This window comes from Scleropages formosus, chromosome 21, assembly GCF_900964775.1.
Source record: "Scleropages formosus chromosome 21, fSclFor1.1, whole genome shotgun sequence".
NCBI lineage: Eukaryota > Metazoa > Chordata > Actinopteri > Osteoglossiformes > Osteoglossidae > Scleropages > Scleropages formosus.
In genome coordinates, this window is record NC_041826.1 from 550,024 (window position 1) to 566,815 (window position 16,792).

The window sequence follows — 16,792 nt, forward strand, 5'->3', positions numbered from 1 at the left end:
AGTTAAATGTTTCACAACCTGCTGACTGACTACTGCTAGAGCTGACGGTTTCTCCTTTAAGTACAGCTGCATATTTTTACATGTCATTTTGGAACTCGTGAAATCCATAATTACTCCAGATGTAAATAACCAGCGTGATTAGATTCATGACTGATGGGCTCTAGTTAACAGTGACCGAAATTCCTCTGGTCATTACAAATAGTGTTGTATGAGGAGTCTTTAAGCTTCTGTCTGTGCCCATCTCTTGCATGCACGGGCAAACACGCACGCACGCAGTGTCCCAGATACAGGCAGTTGACCTCACTGCTGCAAGGAGGGGGCTATTTTGAGCGCATATTCAGTTGTGCTGGAGCACATGGGACCACAGTCTAACCTTGCTTTCAGTTCTCCTGCAGCGATACACCACGGTTCACACACACATTGCTGATAGTGCATTCCTTTGGTGGCCTCAAGAGGCACGGCTCGCAATACAGACACAGACCTATGTGTACAGACCACTGCCTCAGAGTGGAGGACAGGAGCTTTACCCCAAATCCACACACACACACACACACACAAGGATGCATTCCCCCAAACGCATACCCAGCATGCTGGCTGTGATGAAGGGTCTTAATGCCAGTGCTGAAGTGGGACAATCCCAGGAAAGCATCTCATTGGCTAAGAGGTGGAGTGTTGCTTCAGACAAGAATTAACAACGTGACAGTTGCCACTTGGCTGTGGAAAGAAGGTGGGCTAAAGAGAGAAGGGATGCTTTGAACTAGTTTACCCAGACTCACTGGAAGCACAGTGCTGGGCATGCCAACTGCAGCCACAACATTCCACCACTATAAAACCTAGCTGATCATGAGCTGTCAGTCAGAGAGTCCCAGCAAACATTTACATTTATTCATTTAGCGGATGCTTTTCTCCAAAGCGACGTACATCTCAGCGAAAACACAATAGTCAAGGGTTAAGTCCGAGCCAAGTACAAGCAGGGCTGGGACCTTGCTGGTCAGCAGATGGCGTAGCGCTTGAAGAACAAAATGTGAGTGAAATGTGCAGTTTACAGCGTAAAATCCCTTCAAAAGACTAATCCAGTGTTGTGCTCACTTAAGTTAGGTGCCAGAGCACTTAGTGAAATAACAACAATTACTTGTCAGCATGCAATAGAAGCATTACTGTGACAGACAGAAATCACATATCAGGATGAGTTAGAAAGGGACTTGAATGAATATAGTCCTTTGTTACCAATGTGCTGGATGTGATACGTATAAATCAGAATAGAGGGTCACGGGAAAATTCTAGTCACCAAAGCCATATGTTAATTACAGCACAAACACATATGCTTAAATATTTTTATTCAATTTTGATTAAAATAATCTTGTCCAAGGGTTATAAAAGATTACAATAAAAATGGCTTTAAAATGAAAGAGTTAAACAAAAAAATAACTATTATCTAACACTGGCATCTAGATGTCATCCCCATGTACATGTCATCTGCTTTGCTAGCTCCCAATAACATTGTGTCAAATAAATCCATCATCACAATAGAGTACAAACCAAATGCACTGATTGCAATGTAACAAAGTGCCTATGTTTCAAATGGACAGTAACTACACCAGTCAGTCAGTCAGTCTCTGCTGATACTTTGTAAGCATTTGTCTACAGAGGCTCTGAAAAGCCAGCTGGGCACTGGACCTCTCTGTTGCCTAGGAGACACCGATGGTAATAGATGCTGAGGTACCTGCAGGAATCAGCAGCATGACAGCTGGCCACAGCTTCATCAGTGGGAGCACTACATCACACTGCTTAACACTGCTTCTGTAACACACATTACTGAGTGATCCATTTACACAGCAGACTCTTCTAATGCACACTACCCTGCCGCTATTTACTGTTTTCATTTGGACACACACATGCATTTCTCTATTTATGTGGTGTATGTGTGAATGTACACCCATTGCTCACATAATGGGGTAAATGTGTCCTGAGAAATCACCCTGTTAGTTTACTTCCTGGTAAAGGAGGGTGAAATTACCATTATTTCTTATGGAAAAAAAATGATTAGACCCCATGTTAAAAATATATCAACTAAAATTAAATTACATAAATAAAAGGTATTTTTATGCATTGTAATGATAACACCAACATATTTAATATTTCTAACAAAATTACAAGAGCAACTGTTGTTCACATATCAAATTACCATGTAACAGGCAAACATCCCATTATGCTGCACAAGACACTAGAGCAGGTTTGTCATTGTATGGGACCTGTTATATAATAGCTGATGGGATACAGTATGCATCTATCTGCTCCTTAAAAATTTGTCATGTTATTTCTTCCACTGAAAAAAAGTTAATTTGCACAACAACTCTAAGGAATTCTGGAATGTTTGGACACCCTACAGGAGGTTATGAGAACATGCTAAATGATTACACCTGTGATATACTGCAACCTTGAGGCCTAGTTCCCGGACATCCCCAGACATTAACTGGTGTTCCATAGGGCTCAACGCTGGGCCCCCTATGCTTCTCCATCTATACCTCTTCCCTCGGTTCTGTCATTTCCTTCCACAGATTCTCCAATGACTGCTATGCCAACGACACCCAGGTCTTCCTCTCTTTCCCTCAGAGCTATAGGTGTTTTGTCATGCAAAATATCACTACATTATGCATTGCCAACTGGCAATTGAGGAGAGAAAAACAAAAAACTTCCAAAAAGGAGTACAGGAGAAAAATAAACCTCTAGGGGTTCAAGTACCAGCGGCTGCCCAGCCTCTTGGGTATTCTATGAGGTGACAAATAAACAAAGACAATAAACACACACAGGCCATTTGAACAACTTACTAAGGGACAAAGACTGATTAATCACTTACTGCAGAACAAAAGGGAAAGTGTTTTTCCTCTACATCCAGGGACCTGTGCTGCGAAAAACCTTATATGGTTTATACATAGCTGGATGTATGTCTTCTTAGCCCCATCTCTATCATGGCATCCTTCACTTCTACCTTCGATTCAAATCAATTCAATTCATTTTTATAGAGGGCTCTTCTCACACAGTGGCACATAGCGCTTGAACAAATGATCAGAGGCATAATACAAATAAAAGGCTGGCTATAAATTACATTACTACAATAATTATGTAATTATTAAAGCTGTAAGTATGCCTACTGGCCACAGAGGAAAATAAAAAATTTCCAACCGAAAGGCAAAGGAGGAAAATAACCTCTGGGGGGTCCAAGTGCCACCCCTCCTGGGCATTCTAGAATTAAAAAAGACTTTGAAGTGAATTAACAGCTATAAATAACATTGTTGCTACGTGCTAATAACCTGATATCCCTTCTTGATGTACCTTCTGTCTATGACTTTGCATGTAACCCCACCCAAGTCCTAACTTTGCTCTGATCACCCAGTGCACTTCCCAACCCTTTGGTAAAAGGAGGAGGTCCGCTGTAGTAATGGGGCCACTTCATTTCTTGGTCATTTTGATGCTTCAAAGAGAAGTGCTTCACTGTCTTTGCCCATGCATCCCAGGGCAGAAGTTCACTGGATTGGTGTGTGCTTCCATCCAACTGCAGCATGACTAACCCCTGGGTGCTGCTGGTTCACATACATCTGCAATTTCATCTGCAATTTCATGTGAAGGAAAATAAAGTTTGGACACAGCAGTCCCTGTATCCTGGAAAAACACGGCCTGCCTGTGTGCAGTTTGCCACTATGATGCTCTTCAACAGGTTTGCAACTACAACTGTTGATGTGGTTCTGAAATCCTTATTCAAAGACTTAGCAAAATATCATTCAGCTGTAACATCTTGATAGGGGCCATGGTGGTGCAGCGGGCTTGGCCAGGTCCTGCTCTCTGATGGGTCTGCAGTTCATGTCTTGCTTGGGGTGCCTTGTGATGGACTGGAGTCCTGTCTTGGGTGTGTCCCCTCCCCCTCCATCCTTGTGCCCTGTGTTGCCAGGTTAGGCTCTAGTGTGCTGCAACCCCACTCGGGACAAGCAGTTTCAGCCAGTGTGTGTGTGTGTGTGTGTGTGTGTGTGTGTGTGTATAACTACTTGTGTCCGCAACCTCAGCAAAGAAGCAGATCACGCAGTAAATTAGGTATAGAAAAGAGGGCCTATCTAGGAAAAAGTGATGCTTGGTTACTGTATCAGCGGTATACAGAATGTGTACTTTTGTGCAATAAAAATCCAGTTCCCCTTTCAAAGATTCTATTAACTGGAATTCTTTGTTCATGTCTACACTATGAGCACAGCATTAGTGAGGAAATATAGACAACTGGGGTATCAGCCTCTCATTTGTACCCTTCCTTCATGGCCTTAGCTGCGTATCTGTCCAGTAATGCAGAAATTTATGTGCCCTGTTCCTTAAATATCACAGCACACATATTGAGAAATGTCAGTACTGTAATGAAATTATGAACCACTTTATCCGGTGATCACCTGACTGAAATGTGCACAAGGCTATCTGGACAGGCACCTTACACCATAAGGTACTAGGAAAACACTGCAGAACTTGTATGATAACCACTAACTTAAAGATGGCACAGTGGCACTGTCAATGGTGCAGCTTCCTCACAGCACCTGGATTATCTGGGCACAAGTTTGAATCCTTTCTTGGAGGACTTTGCATGTTCTTGCAAAGTCCTCGCCTTCCAGCTAAACTGATGATATTAAATTGCCAACTGTGAGTGAATTGGTGTGGCCACTCCTGGGTGAATGGGCCAATCCCTCCTGGCTGTATCCTCTCTTAATCTAGTGCCCAGTGACTCCAGGATAGGTTCCACATCACGATGACCCAAAGCACTTAATGAGATGAGGTGAGGCGAGTGAGTAAGTGCATTAACATATAGGAGCAATATTTCATGTCCCTTGGTTAAAAGATGATACTTGAAGCAGAATGGGCTCAAGTCTGCACGTGGCCTGTGGCACTGGGGCGTGTTGGTGCCCCTAGCTCCTGTCCTTAGTCGCCCCCCGACCCCCAGTAAAGCACTGCAGCTCATTTTCTCCAGAGATGTGCAGAGAAGTGAAGCAAAAGAGCCGCTCCATCCTCACTAATGCTGGGCACCGCAGGACTCCTCACTGGCGGCAATTGTGTCGCGTTCCTGCCGCGCTCTACAGGCACTTAATCGTGGGGCCATCACTGGGAGCGCTGCTGCAGAATGACTCAGGGGGGGATACCCCTGAAGACAAGTCTGCCTCCCTCGCGCACAAGCGCGTACACACACGCACTGCGTGTGCCTTTTCCTTCACGTTTACTGGTATACGCCATACGGACGAGTGAGCCCGACGCGTATATCAATCAAATGACCACTAAAAGCCCTTACAGCATTGACGATGATCTCCGATCAGTCACAAACCCGCGACGCCCCACGCGCAACCCCCTGCGGTTTCCGCTCGAATCCACGCCGCGAGCCTCTGCATTTTCAGATGCCAGTTGCCACGAAGCTACCGCGCAGAAGCTTGGAAATTACAGGTCCACATTCTGGACAAATTAAACAATAAAATGCAGTCGTTTAAATGAACATTTAGCGCATAGGAGATAATTAGGCAGCTGAGAGATAAACCCCATATGCGTCTTATGATCTGAGGCCAGGCTAGTGAAAGCATCCAAAGCTTGAATTTGAATGTCATTTAAAAATAAGCACACCCATCATGAAGTCCGAGTCGATGAACAAACAGTCCTGAAACACGATTTGGCCAAATGTACCGGTCTAGGTCTGATAGCATCCGTGCGCTGTGGCGAGGCACCACAACGCAATGGCCAAATTCATTAAGATCGAAACATTATGTGCACATCAGGCTGCATTCACGAAAACGTAAAAAGATGGTCAACGGTGCTCCCCCCCGCCCCGGTGAGGCTTACAGAATAATGCATTTGACAAGCCTCGAAAAAGACCCGCACATGAGGCCGGCGCCGTAAGTGGCGAGCGAAGCGCGAGCTACCCGCCGCGTGCCCGATGTGTCCTTCTTACTGTCCGAAACACATGTACTGAGGCCTTCGCGAATACAAGTCTTATTATTTATTTATTTAATTAATCAATTTATTTGAATATGTTAAATAAGATAAAATTAATATGTACTTCATTTTTCCTGTACTCCCCTCGAGATAACACACACAGCAGCAGTGACTGCTCTCATAACTCGCTGAGCGTTCAGGATAACATTTCCAATTTATCATCGTCGTATGTATGTGTTTAGATGCGGGCAACAATCAATCATGTATCGATCAAATGTTTATTTAATATAACATCTGAAGATTAATTAAAATAATAAGCAGAGACCTATAGTATACACAGTGGCAGCAGTAGTAGGTCTAATTAAACCATGGACATTCGATTCGGGTGGACGGAGCGTCGGATAGGCTACTTGGGAATACAAATGAGGTACTGAAGTAAAAAACCCAGGGGACGATTAGACAGTGCCAAACGCCTTCAGAGAGGAAAAAAATGAAGAAATCTTAGCACACTCACCGGCATCATCACTGCTGCGCGCTCAGACGGTGTCAGTCATGAGATGCGCGGACGCGGACTGCGAAGAGCCGCTGCCCTCCCTCCACACACAATGCTACAAGAGGCAGAGATGTGGACGCTCCTCCTTCACTGAGACTCGAACACAGGCGTATCTGGGCTACTCCTTGCTGGGTGCTCTCGTACTCTAAGGCCCCGTTCACTCGCGGCTTGTGCACCGTACGCACGGCGCAACCGCCCCCGGTAGTAACTGACACAGTGCACGCGGCAGCCGGCTGGAGGAGGTAACCGGCGGGAGGCGACACGACGAGCAGCCTGCACATTAATTAAAGAGGCCCAGAGCTTGAAGGTAAAAAGCGGGCTCGTGTCAACGTTCATATAGGCGCTTAGTTTCGGGCCGTGAGTTCGGCAAAAACAGGGCGCTGCGGAGAGGCAGCTTCAGCGTTAAACATACTAGAGAACCTCGCCCGCTTTTTTCCCCCTAATTCTCTTCACCGATGCCGCTGCGGCTTCTCTTTCACAAAAAAATTAATAAGAAGACAATAATATATATACACACATTCACTAATACCTTGCTATATATTACACAGTTCTGAGCCTACAACACAAATAACTTACAAAGCTAGGGGCTACAGCCAGCAAAGGGTTAACACGCATTTACGATTCCACTGATGCCAGTCAGTGAGAGAGAGCACGCGCCGCAGGGATGCAGCGTGCGCGACGACAACCGCCGTGTCTATGGAGCGCGAGCATCTCTTTAAGCGCAGTCATGAAACCTTCGGCGCCTGGCGAGAATGAGCGACAGGAGAGACGCAATTCCGTAGGACAACCACTTTGCTCTGACCTGGAGCGCGCGCTCCACTAGTACGTGACGTCACGCCTCACACACGAAAAGCCGAGAGCGATGCTCGACAGACCTACTTCAATATCATTGGAAAGTTGCGCCTCGTGTTTATAGATTTTCGCTGATTGCGTTATTTTATTTTATGCTTGTAAAAGGCAGCCGAAGGCCAGTGCCTTTGAACCCAAAGGTTTGTTTGAATCCCACCTGCTACTCTGTGCTCTTGTTCTTGATACCTTCCCGAAATCGCGCTAGTAAAACTGCACAGTTATATAAAATGGGTAAATATTTGCAAGTCACACTGAAGAAAAGAGTCAAGTAAATGTTAGTAAAATGCTCGATAATGCTGTTCAGTTTCAAACGTCAGTACATGAATTGCTACAGTACATGCTCGGATGTTTTTTCATTTTCACTCCGAGCACGGGACTTGCTACATTGATTTCTAACATACGCACAAAAATGAGATGAGTGCTACATTGTCCCTCCTTCTACCTGATACAATACCTTTACATGGCACCTTCAAGAGAATGTGTGTGTTGAGGAAAGAGCGAAGTGGACATGACACACTGGTTTATAGTACCTGCTCTTCTACTCTCGGCCATGATTTAAAATATGTCTACTGTAGGTTTCTATAAGTTATTTCACATGTCCAACAGAACTGTAAAACCTGTCTCTCAAACCTGTCAGTTTGATGGATTATCAACACTTTCAAAAATGCTCTCTAGTGGCCCTTATAACCCCCTTGACTTGAATGGAAGTTTTATTAGGATAGACCAGGCAGCTGCTGGCAGGCAAGTTCAAAACCTATAGGATTGTAGCCTGAGGACTGAAATTCCCCAACTGTTTCGGACTTCAGAAACACAGAAAAAACCTGTGCAAGACAATGACTCAGTGTAATACACATACACCATTTACTTGTTTCTTGAAACTGAAAACCATTCAATTGCTTTCATGTGCAAAAATGAAATTAACAGTATAGTAAATATTAATCTGATCCAAAAAACTTACATAAGTTCATACATAAATTGTATACAGACACATAGCTGACATTGATCAAAAAAGTTTCATTCAAACTTTATTTCTTTTGAAAATACATCCTACTGCAATATTACTGTCTTCAATTTTTTGGAATAATTTCAGCAACACACACTGAAAGCTTGTCAAACTTTTAAAAGCAATCAAACATTCAGTGTGACAATTTATTATGTAAAGTGACCGATAAGGTTGACTTCTGGTCACGGAAAGTGCAGAGCAGGATGTCTGGCATCGACAGGACTGGATGGTTGGAAGGAGGCAGGCAATGCCAATTCTGTGAAATATCCAATCAATGTCCAGAACCTGGAGAGCATGAGGAAAAGGGAATTCAAATGACTAGAGTTTAGAAGGAAAAAACAATGGGAGAAACACAAGTGAATGATGGGAAGGGAACATCATGTACATCACATCAGTCAGAACACACATTTCATTTGTCTAAACAAGTCACAGTACCATTTAATGACAAAGACCACGATACTCACTGCTCTTTACTGCTTTCTTTCCTAAAATTAAAACAAAGGAGTATGTAGTCAACAGTTACACAATCACCAAGTCAAAGCATGCAACTCTCAAGACATCAGTTTAATAACAAATCACCCCATTTTCTGAGTGAAATTAAGATCACTTGGTTCCTGCAATCTCACCTCCATAAGACAGCTTGTAGTAGAGGTAGGTCATTATACCAACACCCACCCAGACTTCCTGGTATGCCTGTGTGTAGTATGGCTTCATCTTGCTCCACCACGCTGCAAAAGCTCGTCCTGCCATCTGGACAAGCAAAAACTAGCATTTATTTCTTTAACTTCCAGTCAAAACTAAAGGACAGCTCAACACAACAGTCTTCCAACATTACTGCTCATGTGTCTAAATGTGAATGTATAAATATTGAAGTAGCAAATTTCTTGTTTACATTTCATCATTTAGCTGACACTTTTGAAGAGACTTAAAATGCTAAACATCTTACACTGATTTTCTTATTATACATCTGCATGTTTCACTACTGGCGCAGTCAGCAGACAGGGTAAGACTTTCTACCAGAATACTAGCAGGAATAATGAAATACGGAGCCGGGACCTCCGAGTTAGAAGGAGGCGGCGGCTCAACGCACTACGTCACCTGCCGGTAGTTTAGGTACTTTTTGTCTCTACTAATTGCTCTGGCTGTCTACACAACGAACTACTGGAGAACCGAAGACGACGTGTACGAAAGACACCTGAAACACCAAAAACAAGTACAGCCCGCAGGCCTATGCTGGACTGAGTACAGTCGAGTATTTATTTACTAGTAGCAGAACGCTGCGCACACAGTTTTTTTTACGCAGTTGGGAGTGTTCATCACACACCCACACAGCACGGCCACACCAACATAATTTTATATAATATTATATACGTTTTCCTAAATACAATTTTATTACCATTTTTTTTCCTTTTTCATAATGTAATTGGAGTCCGGTAAATGGCAAAAGTGCTTTTAAAATGTATTGGCATACCGTATGATCAGGAATAAGCAACCCTTTCCGTCAGCGCAGTAGAACAAGGTCACGAACACTACTTAACCGCAGTGCCTTCTGGGAAGTATGAGCTGTGCGTCGAGCGCAAGCAGGAGGAGCGTCGCCTACAGCTGTACTTCATGGTTTTATTGTTTATTGCCATCTAGTGGAGACCTCCAGGCTCAGCGCTTTTTTCAGTTTCAGCATATCAATCATCTGCACAAACTTGTTAGAAATAAGTTCCTCATCGCCTCTATTTACAGTATATTGATGATACATTTAGACGTCAAATTCTAAACTGAATCATTTGTTATTGACAGTTACTGTTTTAAAAACTTTACAATATAGTGTAAATGTCTTGCAAGGACTTACAGAACCCTGTCTTGTTTAACCACTGACATCTAGACCAGGGGTGGGCAATTAATTTTCCCAAGGGGCCACATGAGAAACTGGGACTGTTGTGGAGGGCCGAACCAATAGATTGAACTTAATTCTGATCAATATTAATTTTATCGCTTCATAAAAAGCAGTAAATTGTATGGTTTTGAGCTGGGGGTGCGGTGGCGCAGTGGGTTGGACCATGGTCCTCCTCTCCGGTGGGTCTGGGGTTCAAGTCCCGCTTGGGGTGCCTTGCGATGGACTGGCATCCCGTCCTGGGTGTATCCCCTTCCCCCTCTGGCCTTACGCCCTCTGTTGCCGGGTAGGCTCCGGTTCCCTGTGACCCCGTATGGGACAAGCAGTTCTGAAAGTGTGTGTGTGTGTGTGTGTGTGTGTGTGTGTGTGTGTGTGTGTGTGTGTGTGTGTGTGTGTGTGTGTGTGTGTGTGTGTGTGTGTGTGTGTGTGTGTGTGTGTGTGTGTGTGTGTGTGTGTGTGTGTGTGTGTGTGTGTGTGTGTGTGTGTGTGTGTGTGTGTGTGTGTGTGTATGGTTTTGATTAGCTGCTATGCGTAAGAATACATGTTATGATAAGGGTATGAAAATGTGGAATAGGTCAAACAGAGCAGTAAAAAATAGTAGAAATGCCAATCATTACACCACTATTTAATTTTATTTTCAACATAACATATTTTTAACCTTCACAAAAACAATTCTGAAAATGTATATGTTTTGCAGTATGCTTTATACCAAAAGCAATATGTGCTTTTGATGTTTTTTGGTTCTTTTTTCGTGTTCAGTGAGACAAATCCAGTCTGTCTTGGGTTTGAACAAATGCACTGAAGTCTGGTTAAATGTCTGAGGTGGATACGTGAAGGACAGCTGAGAGGTGATCATGAGTTAGAGAGGATCTGTATCTGGATTTGTTTAACTTCATCACCGAGAATGTTTGTTCAAATATGTAGGTAGATCCAGAGAGAACAAAGATCTTCTGAGCATGCCTCCTCATGTGTGGAAAGTTCTCCTCTTTGAGAGAAGAGTAAAAATCCAGCAGTGATAGTGACTAAAAGTGCTCTGCGAGTAGTGTATCAGACTGCAGGTCAATAAGTTTGAGCTGAACATTGCTGGGTGTATTATCCACACTGTAGGGGGAAAAAGAAAAGTGCAACAAACTATCTCTGATTCAATGCTCATGAATTTAACTATTTTAGTTACAACATCAGTAACATTGGTAATTTTTAGCACTGACTTACACAACACCTCCTGATATAATACAATGTAAAAATACCAATTTCTGGGTTCTTTTCAGTCACTTTATCCTGCATCCACTTCAAATGTCCGACATTTTCCCCATTAGATTTGGACAACCATCCTTTGTAACACCTGCCAGTTTGTCCCATTTCAGTCCCAGCTTGTCCAACTATGCATTTTACCTCCATGAACAAATCACTCCCTGCCTGTTGTCGTCCCTTTCATTGACCACATTGCTCCAGCTCCTCCGTAACCTTAAACTTTCCTTCGTTATCCCACGTACAAAGATGAGTAACTGGGTTGTGTTGCGGACCTCGCAGCTCTCATCAAAGCCAAGGAGAAATAGTCAAAATTGTCCACTTTGTTTTGCAGCTGAAGCTCCAGATTTCCCGCGACCAATGTCCTCGATCCTTCTCGTTACAGCACGCACACGCATTCGTAAATTGGAAAAAAAAAAATAGCCGTCACTTTGAAAATAAAAGCAATGCGGGTTGTATTCTGTGCATGGCGTACACTTATTTACGTTTGATTTCTGATTTCCGATTGATCTCTTGCGGGCCGGACAGGGACAGCCAAAGGGCCGGATGTGGCCCAGGGGCCGTAAAATGCCCGAGTCTGATCTAGACCAATGGAGTTCACCACCCATCTGCATGTAGGCTGAGGGTAACTGTTTTTCGTGCATTTCGTCCTATAAATTACATTTATGTTCCTCAGAATTCCGTTATAGAAGGACTGTTTCCTTCTTGCAAAAAGGGCTGGGTAAAATGAGGGCCAGTGGCTTTCCTTTTAGTCTGCACAATGGGGGCAAATGAAAAAGAAAAAGTAATCATATTTCCGAGCTGACTCACAGTTCACGTTTTGTTTGAAACATCTTTTTGGACAGCACAGTGGCACAACAAGTAGCATTGCTGGGTGGTGTTACATGGGTTTGATCCCCACTCAGTCTGTGTGGAGTTTGCATGTTCTCCTTGTGGCTGCATGGGTTTCCTCCCACAGTCCAAAGACATGCTGTTCAGGTGGATTGATGACTCTAAAATTACCCATAGTGTGTGTGAGTGAGTGACAGAGAGAAAGTGTGTTTTGCTGGTATATGGATGAGTGACTCATATACTGCAGCATATCTAGAGCTGTAAGTCACCTTGGGTGAGTAAAGTATAGGCTGATACTTATACACAGCGTTCAATAGAAGTCATTTTGGAGAAATGCGTCAGCTAAATTAATAAATGTAAGTTTAGGTGCACTATGCGCTTTACATCCATGAATGGACACCCCCAATGCTCAGAGATGAGGCTGGATAAAATGAGGTATAACTGTTTTTTCATCAGTAAAAATTTTCAGTTAAAACACAATATTAGTTTCACATCATCTGCTTTTCACCAAGTTAGTAGGTTGGAATAAGTATTTTGTGTGCTTCTATTAACTTAAGTAATATTTTAAAAATAATGCCTTTATGTTAGGGGGGTGTGGTAGCACAGTGGGTTGGACTGGATCCTGCTCTCTGGTGGGTTTGGGGTTCAAGTCCCGCTTGAGGTGCCTTGCGCCAGATTGGCGTCCTCTCCGGGGTATGTCCTCCTCTCTCTCCTAGGCCCTATGCCCTCCATTGCCAGGTAGGCTCTTGTTTGCCACAGCTCCATTTGTGACAAGCGCTTGTTGGCAATGCAATGTATTACATTTTAGTTCCTGTTTACTCCCTCCTGAAAAAGGTATTGGCCACAGTATTGCCTATACTGTATGATAACAGACAAAAACAGAACTGGAAGTGTTTAGACAGAAACTGAAGTCCACATTAATGTGAAGAAAGACAAGCTTTTCACACCAGTCCCAGATCATGTGAATTAAAGATTTAATAGCAGTAAATGCCTTTTCCAATCCAGTCTACAGACAAGGTTAAAGACCACACAACTTACATGTTAGCTTACATGTCTAGTTAAAATGAATATTTAGAGACACAGCTTACACAGCTCATGAAGGCACGACTATGCATAGGTGTGGGTATTGCACAGACAAAGGCACGTCTGATGCCTTGTGTCCTAGAATGCTAACTAGGGGTCACAGAGTGGTTTTTCAACCTCCCCAAGAAGTACACCAAGCCTTCAACTTGAGTATAACTGTAACAAATTTACATTTACATTTACTCACTTAGCAGACGCTTTTGTCCAAAGCGACTTACAACAGATACTATGTAGCGTTACTAACCCACGCACCTTATTCACCAAGGTGACTACATTGTTAGATACACTACTTATAAGGGGTTACTCAACCATGCATCCGTGAAACACACTCACTCCGTGACACTCACACAAAAATAAATAATTTTTAACATTAACCTTAATTAAAATGAAAATTAATTTAAAATGACTGACAAAGATTTGCAGTCTCCAACTATGTCCATTTACTGCTGAATGTTGACCCATTTATGCCATAAGCATGCACAATTTTGCCCTTTTTTATTGATCATCAACACTGAGTAACATCAGACATGGGCTGTAAACATTGGCAACAAGTTGAATTAATCCAGTCCCGTGTTCCTTCTTTGGCATGTGTTTTACTGCCAACTAATGCCTGGATGCAGAAACAGAGGTGATATTCACTTCCTTTGAAAATTGTGAAAACAGACAAGTTACGAAAATAAGACAGAACACACACACACACACACACACACACACACACACACACACACACACACACACATTTTCAGAACCGCTCGTCCCATACAGGGTCACGGAGCCTACCCGGCAACACAGGGCGTAAGGCCGGAGGGGGAGAGGACACACCCAGGACGGGACGCCAGTCCGTCGCAAGGCACCCCAAGCGGGACTTGAACCCCAGACCTACCGGAGAGCAGGACTGCGGTCCAACCCACTGCGCCACCGCACCCCCTCTAAGACAGAACACATTGATAGGAAAACATTTACATCTTCAAAAATATGTAACTCAAACATTCAGAGTATGAGGACAGAGTACTGCGCACAGGTTCTACAGGTGCCCTCATGACATGCACTTTTGGCTCTGTGTCTTTTATTTTGCCATGCTTGGGGCTGGCACACTGCAAATACCGTACTGTTTCTTCTGGTTGACATCGTCAAAACGTAATCCACATCAGGAAGAGGACAGCAATGTTAGGTGGGGTAGAGGCCTTCTTGGGAGTCCTTAGTAGCATCCTGAGCGCCAAAACATGCATGAGGGCACGTTGCTCTACAGCACGGTGCTGTAGGCCTGAGGGTACTGGTCATAGGAAGGGGAGTAGTAAGGCAGGTCCCAGTCCCTTTGTGTTGTGTAGGAGCAGGTCCAGCGCATGGTCCGGTCTACATGGCTGGAGATGGTTGGGATCTCTTCCTGCCGCAGTTCACTACTGTTCCTAGCTGTAGGTGTGGCCACAGCCTGCTTCACTGGGTTGCGACTGGTATAGGTCCCAGCAGGCCCTGCTTCTTCCTCCTCCCTGGAGAGGAAGTCCTTCAACACCTGCTGGAAAACGTACACCAGCTCCCAGGGAAAGAGGCTATTGCAGGCCAGCACCTCACGGATCCTACATTGCAGAACAAAAGTGCTTTCATTAATTTGATCTCATCACTGACTTTACAATGCTTTTCTGACACCAGTGAAGTTTTTCTTGCCTCACGCTAATTTCTAATTTACCTCCAGAAGAGGGTTAATTTCTACTGGAGTGCAGTAGAAGAGAGAGGGGAAAAAGTGCAAATTGCAGCTGTGGAGTCCATCTGACAGGATGCTGCAACACACACACACACACACTCACTCACAAAACTTGTGTTACAATGGACAATAATATAACAGTTAAAAACTACATCAATTTGTCTTTATACAAACGCATAGTGAGGGTCTGTTGGGAACGTTTGACGGAGGCCCCTGTCAGAGAGGTCTTCAACTCCCACCTCCGACAGAGCTTCAACCAGGTCCCGAGGGAGGTGGGGGACATCGAGTCAGAATGGACTATGTTCCACACCTCCATTGTCGGGGCGGCGGTTCGGAGCTGCGGCCATAAGGTCTCCGGTGCCTGTCGCGGCGGCAATCTCCGAACACGGTGGTGGACACCGGAAGTAAGGGATGCCGTCAAGCTGAAGAAGGAGTTCTATCGGGCCTGGCTGGCTCATGGGACTCCTGAAGCAGCTGACAGGTACCGACGGGCCAAACGGAGCGCGGCTCTGGCAGTCTCCGCGGCAAAAACTCGGGCTTGGGAGGAGTTCGGTGAGGCCATGGAGGAAGACTTTCAGTCGGCCTCAAAGAGATTCTGGCAAACCGTTCGGCGACTCAGAGGGGGGAAGCAGTGTTCCACAAACACTGTTTACAGTGGAAGTGGTGCGCTGCTGACCTCAGCTGAGGATGTTCTCGGGCGGTGGAAGGAGTACTTTGAGGATCTCCTCAATCCCTCCGACACGCCTTCTGTAGAGGAAGCTGAGGCTGGGGACTCGGAGGGGGACTCGTCCATTACCCTGGCTGAAGTTGCTGAGGTAGTCAAAAAACTCCTCGGTGGCAAGGCTCCGGGGGTGGATGAGATCCGCCCCGAGTTTCTCAAGTCTCTGGATGTTGTGGGGCTGTCTTGGCTGACACGCCTCTGCAGCATCGCGTGGAGTTCGGGAACGGTGCCTCTAGACTGGCAGACCGGGGTGGTGGTCCCTCTTTTTAAGAAGGGGGACCGGAGATTGTGTTCCAACTACAGGGGGATCACACTCCTTAGCCTCCCTGGGAAAGTCTATGCCAGGGTACTGGAAAGGAGAATCCGACTGATAGTCGAACCTCGGATTCAGGAGGAGCAATGTGGTTTTCGCCCTGGCCGTGGAACACTGGACCAGCTCTATACCCTCACTAGGGTGCTGGAGGGTTCGTGGGAGTTTGCCCAACCAGTCCATATGTGTTTTGTGGACCTGGAGAAGGCATTCGACCGTGTCCCTCGTGGCATCCTGTGGGAGGTGCTGCGGGATTATGGGGTTCGGGGCTCGCTGTTACGGGCTGTTCGTTCCCTGTATGACCGGAGCAGGAGTTTGGTTCGCATTGCCGGCAGTAAGTTAGACCTGTTCCCGGTGTATGTTGGACTCCGCCAGGGCTGCCCTTTGTCACCGATTCTGTTCATTATCTTCATGGACAGAATTTCTAGGCGCAGCCAGGGAACGGAGGGTGTCTGTTTTGGTGGCCGCGAGATCTCGTCTCTGCTTTTTGCGGACGATGTGGTCCTGCTTGCTTCATCAAGTCAAGACTTGCAGCGTACACTGGGGAGGTTTGCAGCCGAGTGTGAAGCGGCGGGGATGAGAATCAGCACCTCCAAATCCGAGGCCATGGTTCTCAGTCGGAAAAAGGTGGATTGCCCCCTCCGGGTTAGGGGGGAGTTGCTCCCTC

The 16,792-nt window shown here is 45.0% G+C and overlaps 2 protein-coding genes across 4 annotated transcripts in view; both read right to left on the bottom strand.

The window, feature by feature from the left end:
- The window catches only part of LOC108941975 (apoptosis-stimulating of p53 protein 1-like), a 38,830-nt gene extending 31,660 nt beyond the window's left edge, over positions 1-7,170 (bottom strand). For all 3 annotated transcript variants that reach the window (XM_018764952.1, XM_018764951.1, XM_018764950.1), the window contains exon 1: positions 6,458-7,170. In XM_018764952.1, the coding sequence (XP_018620468.1) occupies positions 6,458-6,466 (9 nt within the window). In that variant the 5' untranslated portion in view covers positions 6,467-7,170. The remainder of the gene's footprint in view (positions 1-6,457) is intronic.
- Positions 7,171-8,353: 1,183 nt separating this feature from the next.
- atp5mj (ATP synthase membrane subunit j) lies at positions 8,354-9,895 on the bottom strand. The gene is made up of 4 exons (XM_029247508.1): positions 9,820-9,895; positions 8,975-9,098; positions 8,813-8,833; positions 8,354-8,633 (listed from the first exon to the last, which is right to left on the bottom strand). The coding sequence occupies exons 2-4, from the start codon at positions 9,096-9,098 to the stop codon at positions 8,620-8,622; spliced, it is 159 nt and encodes a 52-aa protein (XP_029103341.1). The 5' UTR covers positions 9,820-9,895; the 3' UTR covers positions 8,354-8,619.
- Positions 9,896-16,792: the final 6,897 nt, after the last annotated feature.